The 22,870-nt window shown below is 32.2% G+C and overlaps 3 protein-coding genes across 3 annotated transcripts; 1 reads left to right on the forward strand and 2 right to left on the reverse strand.

Annotated features, from left to right (window-relative positions):
- Positions 1-1,858: 1,858 nt before the first annotated feature.
- On the reverse strand, positions 1,859-6,691 carry LOC114162162. Its single transcript, XM_028045957.1, has 3 exons — positions 6,392-6,691; positions 6,216-6,305; positions 1,859-2,187 (listed from the first exon to the last, which is right to left on the reverse strand). Exons 1-3 carry the CDS (start codon positions 6,632-6,634, stop codon positions 2,107-2,109), a joined length of 414 nt encoding a protein of 137 aa, XP_027901758.1. The 5' UTR covers positions 6,635-6,691; the 3' UTR covers positions 1,859-2,106.
- A 1,348-nt stretch (positions 6,692-8,039) lies between these two features.
- Positions 8,040-10,131, reverse strand: LOC114164518 (transmembrane emp24 domain-containing protein p24delta5-like). Its single transcript, XM_028049229.1, has 4 exons — positions 9,819-10,131; positions 9,362-9,577; positions 8,928-9,004; positions 8,040-8,705 (listed from the first exon to the last, which is right to left on the reverse strand). Exons 1-4 carry the CDS (start codon positions 10,044-10,046, stop codon positions 8,561-8,563), a joined length of 666 nt encoding a protein of 221 aa, XP_027905030.1. The 5' UTR covers positions 10,047-10,131; the 3' UTR covers positions 8,040-8,560.
- Positions 10,132-19,556: 9,425 nt separating this feature from the next.
- On the forward strand, positions 19,557-20,718 carry LOC114162344 (ethylene-responsive transcription factor ERF014-like). The gene has a single exon (XM_028046200.1). It carries the CDS (start codon positions 19,738-19,740, stop codon positions 20,437-20,439), a length of 702 nt encoding a protein of 233 aa, XP_027902001.1. The 5' UTR covers positions 19,557-19,737; the 3' UTR covers positions 20,440-20,718.
- The last annotated feature ends 2,152 nt before the right edge of the window (positions 20,719-22,870 follow it).

The raw sequence follows: 22,870 nt of genomic DNA on the forward strand, positions 1-22,870 counted from the left end.
TACATTACATGCGCACTATGATTACATATAACATGTACCTAACGTATATAAAATAATTTGATCTTAAAAACTTTAGAGATTTACATGGAAAGTCTTATTTTTTAGGGTACTTGTGATAATACTTAATACAGTTTTTAAATATGTTTTTAATCTATGAGTGTGTGTCATGATTAATTCTTTATTATTTTTTCCTCATATGGTATGATTAGTAATCATTATTTTTAGTATTTATAAAATAAGAGAATTTTAGCTTCTATTCATATAAAATATTTTTTCTTCAACATTTTGAATTACTACGTTTTGTCTTTAATATCCATTTTAAGATAAATAAATGAAGTTTATTCTACGTATAATATGATTTTAAAATGACAAATATTGATAATATATCATAGACGTGGTTGGAAATGGCCAATTAGTCACTTGTTTCACATTTGAAGTGTCACATAAATTGAACGTAGTGATTTTCAATTCTATAATAAAAAATAAACAGATTTTTTATATAGATTAAAATAAATAGAAAACACTATTTTTCAGGAATTAAAAAATAAATTTACTTTCTTTAACAATGAATTTTACAAACAAATTTTTGAATTTAAATTTTACAAAAATAAAATTACTATTTCATAAAAAAAAAATTAATCACAATTTTTTTTTATAATGTCATTCTGACGAAGCTGAGAAAAAAAGGTTTAAGTTAGACAAATTTAATATATATCTCTATCGTATAATGATGGTGTAAATGTACATTTATAGACTTTTAAACAATTATTATCCACCTTATCATTTAAAAGTAGTAGGATAGAAGGTTTTATTAAATAAGATAAAATAAAATTAAGGTTTTTTTATCTTAAGTAGACTTGAAGTCCAATATCCAAAGTCAAATATAATCCATCTCTTGTACTTGTTCTAAGACTGACTAAGAAGTATCTCTAGACCAAAGACCAAACTTATATTTATGTTCTTGTATGGAATGATAGATTTGAGGAAGTTAAAGATTTAAGGTAAAAAATAAAAGTTACACAGTGTTTGGATAAAGAAAAAATAGTATGAGAAATGTAAGACAATAAAAAAGAATTGTGAAAGTTTACGAAGAATTTTGTTGATGTGAATGATAAAAAAATTATTTTGGTAAATGAGATTGTAAGATGATCAAATTGTCTTTGATGTAAAACTTATTATTGTTATTGTTATTATTTAGTAATATTATTAATTTTTTTATTATTAAACAATCAGGTAGTAATATAAGAAGTGAAGCATGAAAAGCAAGAAAGAGGAACAATACAGAAGCCATGCACATTCTGCAATTCAAGTGGAACATTTTAATAATCATGACGAAGACTTTTATTGTCTAAAATACAACAACGTTCTACAAGCCCCTGTGTACATATTCTGCATCTGATACCAACACATACACTGCTATTCTTACACCAGCATAATTAAATTACCTCCATTCGATATTCTGCAGTTATTTCATTTCTATATTTATTGTTCTATTTTAATGCTGTAAGACAGAATTTTTCAAGGGACGAAACGGTTGCTAACAGGTTACGTATATAAGCACAATGAAAAGTGGACCAAAAAAAGCGTTAGATGACCATGTATACCTTTATACAATCAGTCTCAAACTATCGTTGTAGTGATTTTTAAGTAGTTATTGTAATAATAAACAATACTTACACACAATGCTATGATTAAATGACAGAAAATATATATAGTCTATTTTTAAAATATGCATACACAGCTACTGCAACTATATACGCATGCAGGAAAACATGCACTCTTCCATGATTAGGATTAGACGCAGGAATAATAAGTGAACAGAACTTCAAACCCTAAGAAAGATCATTGTTATATAGTGTTTCAGAGACGTAGGAAAAATAAATTAAACTTTCCTCTAATTTTTAATATGTACGGAACTTTTTCGGTGTCAGTGAATATATGTTTGTGCAACTTCCCACATCAGAAGCGGCTTTATGTATTTGATTTATTCATACACGATACTTCACAGAAAACTTAAAAGAATAATGGAAAACAGCAAATATAATTTACAAAAAATGGTTTTTAAATGGTAAACGTAAGAGTTACAAAACAAAAACTGAGACACCTTTATTGTTGTTTCAGAGAAGCCGCTATCTTCTTATGGACGAGCTCCACTCCTAGACGTGGGGACAATCGCGGTAAAGCCACCTGGAAGACAGTACAAAATTTACTCAGACAGAATCATTCCATCTCTATAGTTGGAGTTGGACCATAAAATCAGAAACTAGTAGGACTAAAAAACTTTTAATGAACTGGTTTCCTTCACCAAAGATAATTGTCCTAGTTCAGTTGGGAAACATTTTAGGTTGGGCTGAACGAATGATCACCAGACATATTTTGAAAAGACAACGCAGAAATTGATGTGTGTGATGGATCTCTCTGAAAACCAAAACAGAGAGAAATCTTTCTCCATGTTGGCCCATCTAACCTAAGGCAATCAAACACGACACAACCTTACAAAGGAAATTATGGACCAAAAAAGACCTTACAACCGATTTAATCTTTATGACATGAGAATACGGGTGTCATTAATAAAATGTAACAGATTAGGTCTGCACAACTTTGATTGATCGTGTTGCGCATATTTTTGTACTGAATTCTTTAACCATAATTTTTTTTTCCATGAATTCAAAAGGTCCTAAAATCAAGTGTATCCAAATCTAAAATCAAGTGAATCAAAATGCTTTGTGTTGGAAGTCTCACGTTGACTAGAGACAAGACAATTTCATACTATATAAATGAGATGCAAATCTCATCTTACAAGTCGGTTTTGTGGAGTTGAATTAGGCTTAAAACTCACTTCTAACATGGTATCAGAGTCATTATTTAAAAAGCCTATCCTAACGAGATTTCTTGGACATTTTGTTCCACCCGCTATCGGGCCGCTAACAGACCACCCATTAATTTCTAGTCCCGTGAAATGTACATACCTCAACGTGAGGGGGTGTGTTGGAAGTCTCACATCGACTACAGATACACATCGACTACAGATAAGACAATTTCATAGTATATAAGGAGGGTGCAAACCTCACCTTGCAAGCTGATTTTGTGAGGTTGAGTTAGACTTAAAGTTCATTTTTCTTAACACTTTGAATTAGCTTTGGACATGAATAAGTTACAAGCAGTACAACACCTTGTGACTTAGAAACACCATCTTGTTCAACCCTAAGCCAATTTAAACCCGCATAAAAATCTAGAAAAAACACTTTTATGGATGATACAAAATGAATGACATAATTGGCTAGGTTTTATCCTATCAATTGCCGTGGAGGTCTACAAGGGACTTGAAAAGGACTTTGGCATGCTAGAAAATAAACTAAAAACAAGACATCTATATTTTGAAACTGGAATAAATAAAATATGTTATGGTGCTTTTATAACGGATCCTAAGCTACTCTTACCTGCATGACTCCAATGTTGAAGGCTCGGTACCATATTTGTAACTTCAAGAATAATTAACAATGAAGTACCAACATCAAGACACAACTAAAGTCTAAAATATATATATAATGTGATCAACATGAGAGAAATCCAAATGGATGATTAAGATTCTTACATATTCATCTTAAAAGAAGCTGTTAAATTCTTGAATAAATCATCTCACCAAAAAAACTTACAAAGATTCCATCATTGAAAAAAAATACAAAAAAAATATATAACTTCAAGGTTAAATTAGCATACTTCAAGGATTCCTTTGTCATCAATTGATCCAAATTTATCTTGTTCAATGTCTCATATTTTAGTTTTCTCTCGATGGTATTGTGGGAAGTTCTTGAAAGAAAACGAGAATTACTATAAACAAAATCTAAATCTTTTCCAAGCCATCTTATTTCTTTTGATAAGATGAAAGAGTACTTTGCTCTAATTTCATTCACATGAACATGGTTGTCCAAACAGTTTTAAAGACAAACTTTTAAAATATAGGTGCATGCACACCATGATTTAGTCATTAAGCTTTGCACACCTATTTGACATCTATATCCCAAAGTCAACATTAACAAAGTCTTATCTGCCTTGAGAAAAGTTTACACATTCCACATTAACATGTCTCCTTACATCCACATTAACAAAGTACCAATTGAACCATTTTGTCCTTTCAAAAATAAGTTCCATATCTTTTTATGTGAATGATTAAATAGATTTCCCTCCCATTGAGATATAGAAGTTACTCTTCAAAGAACAAAATGGTTCCGAAAGTGCTTTGTTGACTTGGAAGAGAAAACTTGTTGATGACTCTTTGAGAGATGGAGTTCAAATGGATGCAAAATTTTGGTGACAACTTCATAGTGCTCAAGCACCAATAATTCAAGAGGTTGCCACTAAACTTCATGTTGTGAAAGACATTGGATTACTCGCTCTTTCAATTATTTTATCAAAAGAAATATGACATCTCATAAAGCAAAGAATCAAGTATAGGTTCATGGAAATCTGTCTCCTTTCAATAAATTCCAACAATACCTTCAACATAATATTAAAACACGGCTCACTAAACAAGATGGTTTGAATCACTAGATGATAATGGAATTTTTTAAGTTATTAATTTTTCCCTTGATGAACCAAAGTTACAAGTTGTGTTTTCAACAAGGATGATGATTAAGAAGGAAAGGGAAAGGCTTAGATAGATTAAGATTAGCAAGTAGTTTCTTCGGACTTTTCTTTGAGGAATGTTAGCAACACCCTCCAACATTCAATCTACCATTGGTTGAAATTAATTGAAAATCATAAATTTTGGAGAGTCTCATTTCTCATTTTGGAGAGTCTCTCTCCTTATTTAAATGTGAGACTCACTAGAATTTGTAGTTTCAAATAAATTCTAGACAATTATAAAAGAGTCTTAAAACGAGTGTTGCTAACACTCTTATTTTTCTTTTCAACAATGGTATCTCTTACTACTTTGGTGAGGAATCAAAGAACTTAACATCTTGTTTTAAGATGAAAATATAAATCTTAATCATTAATTTAGATTTTTTTTTCATGCTATTCATATGTTATATATATACAAATATATACACAGATATATCACGTCTCTATGTCCTATTTGTTTAGGCTTTAGTTGAGTTCTTGTTGGTGTTATATCAAATATATTTCATATGCCTACAGTTCAGTATCTACCTGCACAATAGCCAATGGTAACACCCTAGGTACTCGGTACTATAATCACCACGTGCAATAAATTACATCTAAATCTAAATGTTAAACAAAATACAGACAAAGTATCAATGTAACAGCCGATTATCCAACAGTTAAGGTTCGAATAATGTACAAACACCAATACAGTGAAGAGGAGAAATCCGACTGGAAAGGCAAAACTGGCAAACTAAGTACTATAACAAAACCATGACATAATAGTGAAAATTAGAGGGGAAATGGGCTTAATAGGGAGCCAAGCAACGATGCTAACAAATTGGAACAACACAAATTGGAACAACGAAGACTCAGATGAAAAGTCAGAAGATCGTCAATAGTGGTCAACAATAAGCTGACTCCAAACTAGACGGCTGCATGTTATGTTGGGGAAAGCAAGGATGAATAATTGTGGTATCAAATTCAAAAACCAATTGTGGTAGGTTTGCAAATAGGGAATACAAATACTTGAAGGAGATAAAAATCTTCCAAGAGTCAAGTAATTCAGGACTTAATAAAACCAAAAAGTAGGAGTGGTTTCATAGTGTTTGTATTTAGTATTATTGGAAAAAACTGCAAGAGAAATCAGCCAGTCAAAGATGCTATTCAAATCACCAGGAAAATTCTTTGTCCTACTACTGATTGCAGGTTTGCATACAAATACAGGCATCAAACTTTAACTACTTAAAGACATCATGAACACCAAGGAATAACTAACTAGCGGGGGACACACACTTCTACAGAGAAACAGGCGTCCCTGCTAAATCACAATTCAGAGAAATTAGGCACTGCCTACCTTGTAAGTCTTCACCAATGAAAATCAGATGCAATAACCTAGGTCTTCGGGGCAGAAATTGTCCCAAAACAACCACTTTTAAGCCTAATTTTTTAAAGCAAGTCCCACCCTTTCAATTTTCATTCCCACCTAAAATTTTCTAGTTCCACCCACATCAATGCGAGTAGTAGCCCCCACTATGTTGAATTAAAGAGCTTTATAATCATCAATGAGTGCCCTAAGAATGAAGAAGAGTAGTGTGCGTAACGGAACAAACCTCTGTGCCATCGGAAAGCACCTTAGCCAACACGGGTATCTCATATTGATAGGCATTTTCCCACACGGGATTGCTGGTTATATCCCTTATCTGAGAGAACAAAAGAAAACATCAAATAAAAAACCTCGTACTCATAGTCACCCATAAAACAACCAACGTGAGAGGAAGACATATGCCTGCAAATCAACGTCGTTAAGTGAATCGGGACCGGGGAGTAAGAATGCAGCGTGAAGCTTCTCTTTAAGACCATCGCACAAACAGCAACCGGGTTTCGAGTAGAGAACGAGCTTTCTAGAAGGTTCGGCAGAAGAAGATGAAGACGAGAGAGGTCTGAATTTGAAAGCCTTTCGTCCTCTAAACAACAAAAGTGGCGATGGCCTTGCTACTGCAAACGCTCCGAAAGCACTTCCCACTACCATGCTTCTTCTCTTCCACACAACACAATACAACACTCCCAAAACTCAAATTTTCTCTCAGCTTATAAAAGCCCAATTTATTTTATTTTGGGCTTTTACTTGTAATTTCCACTTTGAAATCAATCACTTCGTTAATCCTCCTCTTAACTTGAAAGTTAAACTGTATTATTTATATTTCTTTAACATAATTTGACTTGTTGAGTTTAATTTCCGTGTGTCAATTTTTTCACAGTTAATTAATTAGAAATCATACTAGATCTAATTTTTAAAATATTTACACCATATCTGTATAAGTTATTTTGCCTTTTGATAATATTTCCTTGAACAACACAGCATGATTTTCAATTTCAAATGTGACTGGTATGCGTTTTTTGTTCTACACAAGTAGTCTATCAACCATTGTTATGCTCGGAATATGACTCTCTTCAATGCTATAATTGTTTTCAAATTGGTTCGTATGAATCTCATTGAAAGACCATGTTAAGTTTGTTAAACAATGATGTGTTCAGAGATTACCTTTATCAATAAATTACTTCAATAATCTGTTTCAAAAATTAATCTTGATCTGTTTCAAAAAATAATAGGGATGAGGTATGTTTGTAAAACTTCTATTTATTTTGTATATATAGAGAGAGGGTGAGAGATAGAAAGATGTAAAGATAAAATCAACACTATATGTAATGTGGTTTTTGAGTTATCACAAATAGTAAACATAATTAAATGTCGAGTTTTAATTAGGATGAGCATATGCGAAAATGGAATAATTTAAAAGTAATTTTTTAATGTGAGTCCTAGAAACATGCTTCTAGTATCTCGAATAAATCATGCTGAGTTAATGTCAAATGCATTTATTTTTATTATCACATAAACAACATTAAATTCCTAATTATAATTAGAAAGAGCATCTCAAAACGGAAATTTTTAAAAGAATTCCTTTGAGTATATTTTTTATTATGAATCCTATAGAAATGCTTTTAGTATCTTTGATAGAAGGTACTTTATAAAATGAAATTATTGTCTTGGAATAGACTACACATTCTGTGTATAAACATTTTCTACAATTTTAAACATCTTTTATATATATATATATATATATATATATATATATATATATATATATATATATATATATATATATATACAATACTTTATTAAAATAATATTTTATTCATGAACAACTGGTATAGAAAATGTTCTTACCATTGAAATTGAATATAAAAAAACTCCTTTTTGAAAAACTCGATTTAAAATATTATTCTTACTAATAAGCGTAAAAAACTCTCCTTAGGCATGCTCCATAAAGTAATAAAACTATAATAAGAAAATACAAATAGGTTAACCTGTAGTAGTGCATAATAAACCTGTATACCGGTAATTACGTTGCTTATTACTACAGGCAACACTTCAGTGGTATAAATATTCAATTAAATCACCTTAAACTTCGTACAATTAATATCTTCAGAAAGAAAAGTTATTACAATTAATGCATATCAAACATTTGTGCACAAACAAACATTTCAACCACAGCTCTACACATTTGTTCTTTCATTTCATCAATATCACACGCTTCACTCAAAACATTTGCTTAGGTTGAAGTCTATCCCTTCTAGAAAAAACAGGGTATATATCAGTCCCTTTCAGGGGAAATCATTTGCAGCAAATACTTTGAACTGTGAATGCTTTTTCCAATTGACAACTGCTGAAGGAACTCATATGCATAATAGCTGCTCAATAATCAAAACCAGTTACCATCATTCGATTAGCTCCAAGAAAGAAAGAACCAAACTCTCCAATTTCCGCATAGCCCTTGCAGGGTCAACCCACAAACCCCAAAAGGATTCATAAGAAGAAAAACTATACAATGTTGGAGTCATCTCAAAAACTTGAGAAAACAATCTGCTGTGGGTAAGTGTCACAATAAAGCAATATCTATATGAGCTTCTTCTTCCGAAAGAAACGCTTCAGATACCACAGCTGCAACACGGCAACACAGATGCATATGCCAAGAGATACGATACTGAACCAAGCCACTCTAGCATTTGTTGTTTCACTAACCTCCCTCATCTCCTCTTCCCTGTGTCAATGTCCAAGAGAAGAGAAAAGGAAGTTTTGAAATGTATTAATCAATACAATGAATGCTTCGCAATAATTTCATAGCAGTTATGTTACTCAGTCACACATCACCACCACTGTTACGTAGTGCAGCTATTTCGAAGAACCAATCATAAGGCATCATATAAATAGATAGCATCCTACTAAATACAGCTGAAATCAAGCATGAACAGAAGAGATTTACCTATTCTTCAAATAAATTAGATTCTCCCGGATGGCTTCCACGGCCCCTTCAAGTTTCCTTAGCTCAAGTTCAACACCCTAAAACCAAAACCAATGCCATAAAAGATACAGATAAAAATGCATTGTACATATTACAAAGGCAATGATAGAGAATGAATGATACCTTAAATTTATGTAGGCTAAACTATTCAACTGGTCTCCATAGTTATTTCTATTTTTAGTCTTTCCATGAGAAACATGTAACACACACACACACTTATGTCCATAAAGCTAATATCATTAAAAAAATTGACTATGAAAAACTGCTACAAAAGCTTTCTGTCAGTGATAAACTAGTACAATAAATTGTAGAATAACTCAAATGTAGAATTTGTTCATGTACAGACTTAAACCTCAAATGGGGTTAAGGGGAAAAACTGAATAGTTATTTATCACCTCTATCTTTTCCTTTCTTGCAACGGAGTCCCAATCTTTGGCAGCGATTCCAGTTTTCCATTCAAGGCTGATTGTGGTCTCTACTCCACTTTCTTGATGTTTGGTATCCACCCAAAAGCACGCCAAATAGTTCCCACTCTCGGAAGTAGTAAATGCAAACTGGCCATGGGTAACATTTTCATTATGGTGAAGATTATTTCCATAAGGGGATGTCACCTGAAAAAAAAAAGAGTCATCATCTAAAACGAGTTTATCACATGAACTCTATCTTCTTGCACTATGAGTTAATCAAAACCGTAGTTCACAACATTCAATTTCAATAGCAAGGAAGAAATCTACTATTACTAATCTAGCCCTAAACCTGTCAAGGAACTACAACTGGGTATGAGAATAGTAACAAATCAGTGACAAAAACTTCAATAAACGGAGTTTTGAACAGCTTAATCGTGTATATAACCTTGACAGAAATGGTTTGAGGTTGGTGATCCTTGCCATCATCCGGTACAACGTAGTAATCTGCTAAAACGACGACGTGTGACTGGATTTCCTCGGACATGCACTTAGTTCCCTTACTTGGGATGGTTAACCATACAGCCTCGGTTCGAAGGAGCATGAGAGTGGTGAAACATAAGACCAGGAGCAGAGGATTTGGGGTTCGAGAGCTTAGGTGGGTGTTCTTCGCCATTGCTCAGTTGTTGACCTTTGAATCCAAATCAGATACCCTACAACTTAGGGACTCAGATCTAAATTTGTCAATTATCCACGACACAGTAGAAACTAAATTGATTGCGGTAATAATAATTTATAAAGTTCATTGTTTACTGTTTTCTTGCAGAGGTTAATGTTATTTATTCCAAGCGGACAAATGCGCGTAGTATTGGATTACGGTTGACGCGTTTTGAGCTTACGTGGCAAGCTATGCACCAATCCAAACCGTGATGTCAATACTCTGTCAGGGAAGTGTTGCATTAACATAACCCTTAAACAACACGCTTGGTTCGCGTCTGAACTCACTACTTGTGGCAAGTGCTACTATTGGATTATTATAATTTTTTTTAAGAATAGGATTGTGTTCATTTCGAAAACAAAATTTGAGTAAAATTAATTTCGTATTTGTAACAATAATGAATTAAATGTTATCTTTCTAAATTCATATTATCATGTTTTTGAAAACTGGGTATTAACACTTTTTTACCCGCAGGTGTGTAAACAGTTTTTAAGATGTAATACAATATATGAAATGACTTTCCTTCTATTAATGAAATGACTTATTATCTTCAACTAATTAGATTAATTGCTTAGGAATCAATCAAAATATACGTGTGAGTGTTACAAAATTATTACTACAATGAAGTTTAATAATGTAAAGAATATGTTTTTTTTAATAGTGAGATTTTTGAGTGCAATAAAATTTAAATAATAATAATAATAATTACTCTTACTCATAGCATATTTACTCGTAACATATAATTATTATTTGACTAAAAATATAATTATCCTTAAAAATGTCACTCTATAAATATTAAAAAACTAAGAATTATCGTAGGGATGAGACAAGAAAATAATTTATTTATTTGAAAAATTTTAAATTATTTGAAAAAAAAATCGCATGCTTGAATGAAAAAAAATTAAAAGGAAATTTAGATCGTGGAATTTTAAGAAGATATTTAAAATAACAAAAATAGTACAATCTGAAATTCGCTAAAAGAATAAGGAGATTGAAATTCTCCCAAGTGGTAGAATTGTTCATTGGTTAGGACAAAAAAAGTTCACAGATCCAAAAGATCGACTTATATGAACATTTATTTGGAGTCAAAAGTAAAGTCGAGTCGGGTTAGGCAGAAGGTTAAAACGAGTGGCTTCGAGCCGAATGTGTAGATGAGTTGGTCCATGCCAAAGGTCGAGCCAGTCAACCCGGGCCTTAGGTCGAGTCAGGTCAACCCTAGTTGAAGGTTGAGCAGAGTCGATTCTAGTTGAAGGTTGAGCTGAGTCAGTCCGGGTAAAAGGTTGAACCGAGTGTGTTTGGTCCAAATGTCGAGTCGAGTTGACCTGGGTTAAATGTCAATCCGAGTTGGCCCGGGTCAAAAGTGAAGCCAAATCAATCAGAGTCGAAGGTTGAACAAAGTTGGCCTATACTAATGCTCTGTTCGCTTGAGGGAAAAAGAAATTGGAAAGACAGATTATGAGGTGAGTTTTACGTTCGTTTGTAGTTAATTAAGAGAGAGTGATAGAAGGATATATCACTTTTATTTGTGTAATGGGAGGTGATTTAAGATGATTAATTGTGAAAATACAAGTTTACCCTTTGTAAAATATTAAGCAAATACACCTTCATTGAAGAAGGGATTCAATCCTGCCATAGTTGGAACCGATCCAGGCATGGCTTGAGAGAAGGGATCCGATCCCACATAGCTTCAATTCGATCCCACATCATTGGATCCGATCCCACATCACTTGGATCCAATCTCGCATCACTTGGATCCGTTCCCACATTATTTGGATCCAATCCCACATTTTGTTTGAATCCAATCCTACATCACTTGGTAATGTTTTCTTCTATTTTAGTGGTTAAAAAAATTAACAAAATAAATGTATTCATACAAATATCAAATTACACTACTTATTACATAAAGGGTAAAATGGTATTTTAACTAATACTTATATCAAAACATATTTTTTAATCTATCATATCAATCAAATTTCTCGCAAAGTTTCACAAAATTTACATCCAAATCTACTCATAATTACCTCTAAATTCCTTAAAAAAAACACATAATTCACTCTCAAATTTACTCAAACCCATTCACTCCCTCTCTCTCAACTCCTCTCTCTCAAGTGAACAGAGCCTAAAGGTTTAAATCAATTTACTCCGGTTGAAGGTTGAGTTGAGTCAATTCAGACCAAATCAAATTGAATCGTCCGAGGTCGAATTGCTTCAAATTGGTCAAAATCAAATTTGTTCATATTGAACCAACTGACATCAAATCAGCTCGAGTCGACTTGAACCAAAAGTCGAGACAAGTAATCTTAAATTGAAGGTCGGATTAAGTTAAGTTAGACTCAATGATAAAGTTAAACTTACTTTAAAGTAAAAATTAAATTGTTTTATTTAAAAAAAATTAAAAAATAAAATATTTCAATGAATTCATCCAAATAAATTATTTAATAAATAAAAAATTTAGTTACATATAAATTAATTATTATATATTTTAAAATTTTAAAATTGTTGAAATCGTCATCCAAACACTCAACAAAATTAAAAAAATTTAGGAGTTGGCGTTGGTCCTCCAAAATATTTATCCAATTTGTTGTGGATAATACAAATACAGCTATGAAGCACTGAGTTATGAATTCGGATACGATTTGTTGATTTGACTATATCCAACCACAATTATTTTCAAGGAAGTTTCACAATACATTATTTATCTTATCTGAGGAAGAATATAGTAGATTTAATTTTATTCGATAATAACAATTCTAAAAATATCTCGTCAAATCCACGTCCACATGGATCTTGCCTCTTTTCGTATCCCAAAAAGCATCAAATTTGTAATCCTTGACTACACTCTTGCCCATCTCTCCCACACCCAAATTCCATCTCATCAAATTTTCCACTGTTCCCATTCTAACATCATAATCATAAATTCCACAAATGTTTTTAATCTTCATGTTAAAGTATTTTTATTTTATAAATTTAATTTTAGTTAAAATTGAAATTAAAAAATAATGTAAGTTGTGTTTGAAATATTTTTTAATAAAATTTACTTTAACGTAAATATATATTCAATGTCTATAGGCAGACAAATGTCTAGAAAGTAGTTGGGGCCATAACGAACGTACAGACAACCGTATACATAATACACAAATGATGTTAAGTGTGTTTGAGTGAGTTTTGCTCTAAGGTATAAATAAGCATTTTCGAAACACTTCTAAGTTAATCTCCGATGTAAAACTGATATTATGATGTTCTATTTTATATTTTCTATAAATGTTATTATGCCACATTAACTTTATTTTATATTTCAAACTTTAAGAGGTTGACTAATGGTATGCATTGGAGATAGGCTAGTGTTGTTTCTAGTAACTTGGTATACCATTTTGAACATAAGTCTAATCCAATTCCTTTTATTAAATTAGTGTAACTTTTTTAATTTATTAAAATGAGTAGTTTTAAAAAAATTGTGAATGTCTATAAGTCAAACTATCTTGACATGATTTCATTGTAAAAAAGTTGTGTCCGAATGAAATGATTTTAGTACAAAATACTTTTTAATTCGAAATCGTAACAATGTGACAATTTAATTTAGTGCACTTTAAACTCTAGTCATATCAAGATAATATAACTTTAGTCCAATTTTAGTAGAAATCAGCCAATTTTATTAAAATATTTTGAACTAAAGTCGTGTTATCTTGACACAATTTTAACTTTAAAAATATTTTGAACTTAAATCATGTCATTTTAGTACGACTTATTCACAATAAAATTATATCATATTGGCACCACTTACTTATATGCATAATTTCTATAATGTTGCCTATTTTAATAAATTAAAAATATTGTAACTTTTGAAGATAAAAAAGTGAAAAAAATTTCATTTAGCCAAGTCAAAATAAGCAAATATTAACTTTTAAGTTCACATTTAAAATAAAATTAGTTCATTAAGTATTTTAATTTGAATCAAACGAAATTTCACTCTTCACTTTTCTTTTTTGTGTATCAAGCCCCATATAAACAACTAATTAGCATATATATGATAGGTTCTTTGATTAAAAAAAAAAAACATAAAAATCCGAGTATGGAATAAATTCATACAAAAAATGAAGAACTCAAATCTTAAAGACAGTAAATTTACAGACTCTTTTGGAAGTAATTTGAATGGAGTAATCCTATTTTTGAAGGCACGTCCAACATGAATCTTACAGAGTGATTCCAAACATAGGGCAAGTCAGAAATGAAAGAAAGCATGGCCCTAGAGCTTAGGGTGGGTGTGAGGTCATTTAGTGGAAGCAGTATTTGTGCCAACTGTCAAACGATGGATATGCAATCTTATTGACCCTACAAATTACAAATGTTATTGCCTGCATTATTTAGCAGCAGTGTCCTTTACATGGGTGTCTTGGTCTGTGAAAGGGTACGGATGTCCTATAGTTGGTACGGGCCATAAAGGACAGATAGAGTACAGGTGTAGTACCTTATCGAAAACCCCTCACCCATGCATCATGCATGCATCTACTACATCTTGTGGTCAAGTAGTTCTCCACCTGCACCACTGTGTTATTTCCCAATCTCCATGCCAACTTCAACCATGAATAGATATATGTAGGCCAATATGTTTAGCATAGGTAACAAAAAATATTAAATCATTCTCCTTTTACGTTAAAACACTTTCATATACTCTGTCATATCTTCTTCTGCCTTCTATATGTAATTTCTTTCAACCTTCAAATCCACCATACAGTATATTCATCGATCCTTTTTATGTCAGTCTGAACTATTCACCCACTTCTTAATTAGCATACAATCACACCATTTATCACACTAATTATATACAAGTTTTAAACCACCATTCAAGTGGAATCACCCCCTTAATTCAATTGCTTACTTTTTAATCTCTTATTTAATATATTTTTGTTTCGTGATAAAATAAACCTGATTTATTTTAAAATTGCTCTCCAAAATTATATTTTAATGATAAAATAGTACCATGAAACTTAACAAATTGGTAATTGTTGGATTATTTAAATATTTATGGACTCATCAAATAAAAAATTTATTTTCGTAAAAAAATTAATAGACAGTGTCTCGTACATTTAAAGATAAAAAAGGTAATTTGTCCTATATTTTTATAAATTTATATGAACTTGTTACAATATTCACTAAATGTAAGACGGTATCTTACAAAGATGGGAACATAACAGAGCAAGCTTTTGAGATTTGAGCCTAATTTGTAACTTATTAATGTAAGTACATTGCAGCACATATAAAAAATTCCGCGAAACTAATAAGTTTATTAACATAAACATCATCATCGTATTTATTAAGCAAGCTAATTGATCAGGCTTAACAGAGTTTTTAAATAAGCTTATTCAGCAATCCAAGCAAATTTTTTACGTAACCAAAGAATTGTGTTTTTATTTTATTTCATTTCATTTTATTTGAAGAAGCTTTAAAAATAGTTTAGCCATATTTTACAGGGTCTTATTTTCATCCCTATGATTACTCCACGTTCCAACTTTAGGAATTTAAGTATTGGTAATTCTACACATGATGATGATTATGTTAGCGTTCACACATAGACTTGGTGTGTAACGAAGTAAACCAATTCGAGAAGGTCCAGCTAATGCAATGGATCGATAAAACCCATTTGCGAATGAAGTTTCCTTCAAACTTCCAACAACCAGAGTTTTCGTGGTCACAGAATATTTGATGAGAAAATTCGAAATCAAAGTGAGCGTGGCAAGAACATGTGCGCATCATTAATGTGAAATCAGTGGCATGTCAATGACCGTACTCTTAGCTGCCACGCCCAATTATAAATGGATTGTGAAGCCATTTTCTTGGGTTGTTAATTTAAAAAGCTTTGATGGAGAGAGCCATAGTTGTCTTCAATTTTGGTCTATATTCTGTGTGTTCTCTATACAGCTCCCAACCATGTAACAAAGGAAGGAAGCAGGAAAGAAGGAGAGGACACGTACGGATTGACGACACTCTTCTCTTCACACATGCATTATCATTGGGGGACTACTAAATTCTTATTATCAATCGATTTAACTCTAGTTAATTCTTCACTCTCAATTCAAAATAAGGCACAGTCACACAAATTTATAAGTTTTTAATATATTTGATTACATTGTACATAATGAATCTGAATAATATTAAGAAGGAAATTTTAAACTTAATCTCATAAAATTTGCTTATAAGGAAAGGTTTATATTTATTTATATATTATAATTAGGGATGACAACGGGTCGGGTTGGGTACGAATAATGTCTACCTGCAACTTCATCCGCAATGAAAAAATCCACCCGCTACCCACCCTGCTACCCGTGCGGATACTCGTTTAAAAAATACTCGCGGATACTCGTAGATACCTGCAAATATTTAAAAAAATATATATTTTATAAATATTTATAATTAAAATTAAATAAAATTACAAAAAAATGTAAAATAAAATATAAATTAATTTAAATTTAAATTTAATCTAATAAAAAAATAAAATTTTAATATTAATTTTGTAGGGTAACGGATACTCGCGAATACAGATAATATGATACCCGTACCTGAACCGTTTATAAGCAGATATTAAAATACCCGCTACCTGCGAGTAACAAATACCTGCAGATACAAACTATCCATCACATATTTTATCCGCAGATACCCACAAACATGAGTTTTTTTGCCATCCCTAACTATACCTTGTCTTACCTTTAATTAGTGTATGATTTTCAACACACCCCATCATGTTGAAATATATATATATATATATATATCTCGAGCATGACTAACATTAATGAGTGGTATGATAATGTTCCATTTCTTAGTTTGAATAAGATAGTATCGTTAGGGTCAATTACCACATCTTTCTAAATAATTTCTCTCTTTATATACATTGAATTATATATATATATATATATATATATATATATATATATATATATATATATATATATATATATATATATATATAACTTTGGAATCTATAGGACAATTTTATAAATAAAAATAAAATATACAAAATAAGTTCATAGTTATAATTAATAAAAATAATATCATAAATTTTCTAAAATATTTCAACAACAATCTAATTTGGAACTTTTTCAAAGAGTGACACAATAGATCCAATAAATAACAAATCTTATTAAAATAAAAACTAACTAATCATTTGTATACCGTATTAAGAAATGATTCTAAGTTTAACTTGCAAAATTAGACTTAATCTCACTTGTGTATTATAAACTCATATTATTTTTAATTGGTTTGAGATATGCGACACCGAAGGATTAAAAGTGTCCGGTTATGGGTTAAAACCATGTTAAAAAGATTGATCATCTAAGTTAGCTTTGACTTTGTTTTTTTTTTTGAGATATAAGTTTGAACAAATAATAAAACAATTTATAGACAATTCCTCACTTCTGTTACTCCTTAAACATGAGAAGGTCATTGCTAGCGCAGACAATAGCAAAACCTTTGCTGTAAAGTTGACAAAACTCACGCTGGTGTTTAAGATTTTTTGTTTTTTCATTCAGTTCGATTATCTATGTATTTCTTCAATGAGAATATTTAAAAGGGCAGAGGAAACCTTTGAGGTTTGAACCTGAGAAAATCAACTTTGACCCAAGTTAGAAAGAGTCATTTGTTCCTAAAAAGCGTTTTCTTTTCCTCACGTATCCTCTAGCATGTGAGCTGAGCTGAGCTGAGCTGGCATTTGCTCAAAGTAAAAACAGAACAGTTTGCTTTTGTATGGGAAAAATCATTAAATGTTGGAACCAATATTCATAACATGTTTCATACATAATTTGATAAAAATTATAAACTTACGAAAAAGGAGATCCTAATGAACTGTGAAAACTGAAAATTCTTCTTGTATTGGTTGACCATTTGGTTTTGTGTGTTAAGCAATGGTGAACAAGTAGATTATACATGTGTTTAAGTTTGACAAGATTAATTAATAATTACATTGCAATGATCTGATAAAAGTTAGAAAAATAAGAGTGAAAGCATATATATGATAATTAAAGTGGAAAGGAAAAAGGGGAGCAAAAGTCAAGTTATGCAGGCGTTAGCAATAGCAACCAAAGTAAGCATGGTGTTATAGTACCGTTGAGGAGAGAGAGGGTTTGATTTTATTATATTGTTTCCGTAGTTTAGAGAGAGAAAAGGATAAGAGACATAAGGCACAGTTGATGAAGAAAGGAGGGTCCATGACGCGGTTTTGCAGCTGAGTACAGAGAAGCAACAGCTGTTCGATTGCATATGCAAATGGCTTCACTGTTGAACTGCGCGTCGAGTGTTGTGTGTTAATATATTTTACCTTCCAACCTTTTGTGCTCAACAGCTTTAGTTCAAATCCCTGTCAAAGCATCACCACCTGGAACCTACCTCTTAACCCTAGAGAGAATCCAATGTCTCTCTCCATCTCTACGTACAATATTAATTTATGCAAAAACACATAATATATATAGTAACAACTAAAGATAACATATAATAATGTCAAGTTTTTTTTTTTTTCAATGTCAAAGTATATTTATTTATCCATGAAAAATTCACTGGGTCTGGTCTATTACATCATTAGGTTATACAAATTTGCCCTTACTTTTAGAGCTCAATCTAAGATTAATAGATGAAGACTTATTCCCAAGTCAGACCAAAAACAGACATGAAGATTCATAAGCTTTTTTTATTTTCCGGTTTCTGATTGGTCCATAGGATTCGAGTTTATTGCATCGCTCAACTTCAACTATAAGTCGTGGTGTTTGAATTTTTGTGCACTTGCTATTTAGTCATTTGAGTTGTACTATATAACCACTCTGAGAAGTTAGTATTATTAACCAAAAAGTCGTACCACATTTTATTTTGTACCGCCGTAGAATAAATCCTCCTTTGACCTTTAGCACCCAAAAAAAATATAGCATTTTGCTATGACTAAATCAAAAATCTCCCAGAAGAGCATTACTCTTTAATGCACTCCTAAGCAGTCTCATTCATGCCATGTTATCAAAAATTCAAAATGTGCTAAAAGAACAACTTTTGGGTGCTCCATGATGGTATTAGATAAGTTGTATTTGTGATGTAGAAGAGTTTATATTTGCTCCTATGCAACATGATTACAAATTAAGAATATGGTCGTAGTGTGAGTTTAGAAAAAAAAATATTTCTCCAGAAAAAAAAAGTGTTAGCAAAAACATATAAATTAAGGAACAAGTTAGTTTGTTATGAGACTTGTTGATTGTATTGAACTAACTTCCTTAAAAGCTTATAACATGTGTTAAGTGGAACGAGGATGTGTTACACTTATGAGGGAAGGTTGAGTAAGAAAGGACAGAAAAGTCATTTTAAGAACTAAGTTGTCCGTATTAAATTGAAATAAACTAGAAACAATCTGGCAACGATGTCGTATATTGACTACCGAGGATTCGCTAGTTGCTACCTTGAGACGCAAGCCTCTGTGTGGCCGTATCAGTCTACTATAAATAGTGGATTTCTTCTTCCCACATTCACTTCTGATCTGATTCTTTTCCCCACTTTCAGAACAGTAAGAAGGTAGAGAGAGTGAGAGAGAAGAAAGACTGCTACTCAACAAAAAAAGCTAGAAAAACCTCTCCGACACGTATACACCCATTTCTATTCACTGAAGAAGGATCTTGCAGTTGCAGCCATGGTTAAGTCAGAGCACAAGATCAAAACAGAACCACCATCGAAGGCAATGCGGTCTATATTATCAGCATCATCACCGGCACCAGCAGCATCAGATAGCAAGAAGAAGAAGTACAAGGGAGTGAGAATGAGGAGCTGGGGGTCTTGGGTTTCAGAGATCAGAGCACCGAACCAGAAAACAAGAATATGGTTAGGGTCTTATTCAACCCCAGAGGCTGCAGCTAGAGCCTATGATGCTGCACTTCTGTGCTTAAAAGGTTCCTCTGCTAATTTTAATTTCCCTTTAAGCTCTTCACAATATATTCCCGGAGATGCTGTCATGTCCCCGAAATCAATCCAAAGAGTTGCTGCAGCTGCTGCAAATAGTTTCATTGACAATGCCACCATTCCCGCTTCTGCATCTCCAGCTTCAACCTCATCATCATCGTTGGTCTCATCCCCCTCAATGGCCTATTCTCCTTCGGATCAAGTCGATGATGATGCCTCACTGATATCGTCTCTGGAAGCAGCCTACACTACTCGTGATCAAGCAAATGAATCAATGGCTATGAATGTGATGGAGCCTTGGTACACTTTAGATGATCTTCAATCCCCCAAGTATGTTGATCAGATGTTAAGTGGTGCTTTCTTTGATGTTGATTCGTCCCATCTGCTCGATGATCTATTCGAAGAAAGCGACATCCGTTTGTGGAGCTTCTGCTGAGAAAAACTCTAGCCGACTCCAAAAAAAAATTCAATTCGTTTGTCTTCAGTGGTACAACTTGAAGATGTTACTGACTGTGACCAAATTAAAATTTGTTTACCCTATGCTACATAATAGTTCATATTAGATGAAATTCATGTAGAGATAAGAGTTTTTGGTCTCTCTTATGTGGATTTCTAAGAGTTTGAAATTATGTATCATTGATTGATGCAAAGCTTGTATGTCAATGTCATGAATGGTTTCCCATGTGTCACAGAATAAAGGGAGAATTAAAAAACATGCAGAGTAGTCATAGTTATAAGTAATTCCTTTCACTGTTATGGGAGAAGAAGACTTTTGGTATTAGAGCTTTTGCTGCATGGGAAGGCATCAGAGATGCTTATTTCCAATTCAGCGAGAATAGGAAACCATGTACAGAGCGTGGTAACTTGAAACCATTGGAAAAAGCGTCTTTTCTAAGCAGTGTCAGCGTGCCCAAAGAACAAACACTGTTCCCTTGTTTTCATGTCTAAGTTTGGTATTTTATACCTTATTCTTCTCAGTTTAATTTCCAATTCGTGTATAGTGCATAGCGATAAATCCTGGGTTAGAATTTAGGAATGCTTTTAATAATTGAGTTGGTGAAGGCCAAAAAAAAAGTAATAATAATCGAATATCAAAGCTGATTTGATTGAATGATGATTCCTCAGCATTTTTTGCTATTGAATTGGGCCAACTTTGTTTGCTTTAGTAGCATATGATATCTAGCGAAAAAGAAAATTTGCAGTCATAACTGTTGGTGCAAGCAACTCTTTATTTTTGTACTTCATAGAAGTGTAACATGTTGAGAATATTATATGCAATATCATATTCTTTGCACAAGGAGAAGGTTAGACAAAGTATGACGCTTTTCGGCAACTTTTGAACCCCATCATGTGTCCGAAGCAGACACGAGCTGTCCTATAGTGAAATGGGCTAAGGCATGGGATGCCATTCTCTCATGCTCTCTTTACATTGCATCTAACTAAGTCTCAAACTCAACAAAGACAAAGTGGCTTCGATATGATTTTCTGATATGCAAGAAAGCTTTTGTTGCTTTTGGTGTTACTTGTTCATGTATTCGCAGGAAGAAGGGCCTTTGTTGTTCTGCAATCTATGTGCACATATTAATGGCCCTACATAGCATTGTGTCCCTAAGGAATCCATTTAATTTAGCTTATTCTCTATTTTATGCACATGAAAATGATATAACTAAATGACAATTTAAGTGTTGCGTTTTGAGACACAGCATGTGAGTGTCCTTATTTTGGCCACCAGCATGTGACCTCAATGTGTCATTCAACACGCCATTATAATAAACCTTGTAAATTATTGCTGCTTCTGTTTGACATTAACATTGTCTGATATTAACTAAAGATTGCCTTGCTCGATGCAGCATCGACTAAATTTGTGATATTTTGTTTAGGTAAAATGCATTTTACTCTCTCTTTCTGATCAGTTCCTTTTGGAATTGTGTCAAAACTGTACTGCTAAGTAAACCAGTTTGTGCTCATACAACTACCATGTGCTGTAGAATTTGACAAGTTGTTATTAGGCTAGTCATTACTGATTTTAAGTACAGTGATATCCCATATAAAGAAGCCATTTATTGAAACATACACATTTTGCTGGGTATTTCATGTGGGATCAGTGGCTTCTGATATAATGATTGAGAAAAAGAATAATTGGGCAGAAAGAAAAGGTAGGGGTAGGGTGGTGGAGATCCAACATTAAGCATGATTTAAATGATCCATGCTTGGCCTTATTAAGACATAATTTTATTGAAGTGTTGATTAATCAAGAATCTGGGTGGATTTCAATGAATGGAACGTTTATTGTATTTGATTTGTTTCACATGGAGCCTTTTTCCAACAATGCAAATTAATGAAACTTAGTATCTTGCATTAACAAATAACGTGGTTTTTTAACCGTGAAAGGTGTTCTTTCTTGGTACACTCAGTGTGCAGCACACAGTATTTAACTAAAATGGGAGAATTTGGTCTAAAACGTGTGAGTGAAAGTTTGAAACTATTGTCTGTTGACAGTGGGCATTTGGAATTCTATGAGCTACAGGGCTAGTTGGCAAACTGGACCCGAACAAACTCTGATTATTACTGTCAGACAAAAAAAAATAACAATATTTCAACAACAAAAAATGCTTAATAAAATTGATAAACAAGAGTTGGTGTAATAATTTCTTTTTTTTTTCATCAGTAACTAATTAGAAACATGATAAATAAGAATTTTATCTTATAAAATATTAATTATATTACTTTTTGTGTTTTATAATGAAAATTCAGTTTTAATAAAATAATGATGAAAATAATAAAGAATAAGATATTATTAATAAAGTCACAATGGTTTTCATTAAAAAGAAGTATACATTTTTAATTTAAAAAGTAGTTGCAATATT

Source organism: Vigna unguiculata, chromosome 9 (assembly GCF_004118075.2).
Source record: "Vigna unguiculata cultivar IT97K-499-35 chromosome 9, ASM411807v1, whole genome shotgun sequence".
NCBI classification, from domain to species: Eukaryota; Viridiplantae; Streptophyta; class Magnoliopsida; order Fabales; family Fabaceae; genus Vigna; species Vigna unguiculata.

What these genes read in the sequence shown, in the direction of transcription:
- LOC114162162 (XM_028045957.1), bottom strand. Translation starts at nt 6,634, where the DNA reads ATGGTAGTGGGAAGTGCTTTCGGAGCGTTTGCAGTAGCAAGGCCATCG. An exon ending in TTAACGACGTTGATTTGCAG is followed by an intron (nt 6,306 to 6,391) that starts GCATATGTCTTC and finishes TTGTTCTCTCAG; the next exon opens with ATAAGGGATATAACCAGCAA. An exon ending in TGCTTTCCGATGGCACAGAG is followed by an intron (nt 2,188 to 6,215) that starts GTTTGTTCCGTT and finishes ACTGTCTTCCAG; the next exon opens with GTGGCTTTACCGCGATTGTC.
- LOC114164518 (XM_028049229.1), bottom strand. Translation starts at nt 10,046, where the DNA reads ATGGCGAAGAACACCCACCTAAGCTCTCGAACCCCAAATCCTCTGCTC. An exon ending in CTCAAACCATTTCTGTCAAG is followed by an intron (nt 9,578 to 9,818) that starts GTTATATACACG and finishes TTTTTTTTTCAG; the next exon opens with GTGACATCCCCTTATGGAAA. An exon ending in CTAATTTATTTGAAGAATAG is followed by an intron (nt 8,706 to 8,927) that starts GTAAATCTCTTC and finishes ACATTGACACAG; the next exon opens with GGAAGAGGAGATGAGGGAGG.
- LOC114162344 (XM_028046200.1), top strand. Translation starts at nt 19,738, where the DNA reads ATGGTTAAGTCAGAGCACAAGATCAAAACAGAACCACCATCGAAGGCA.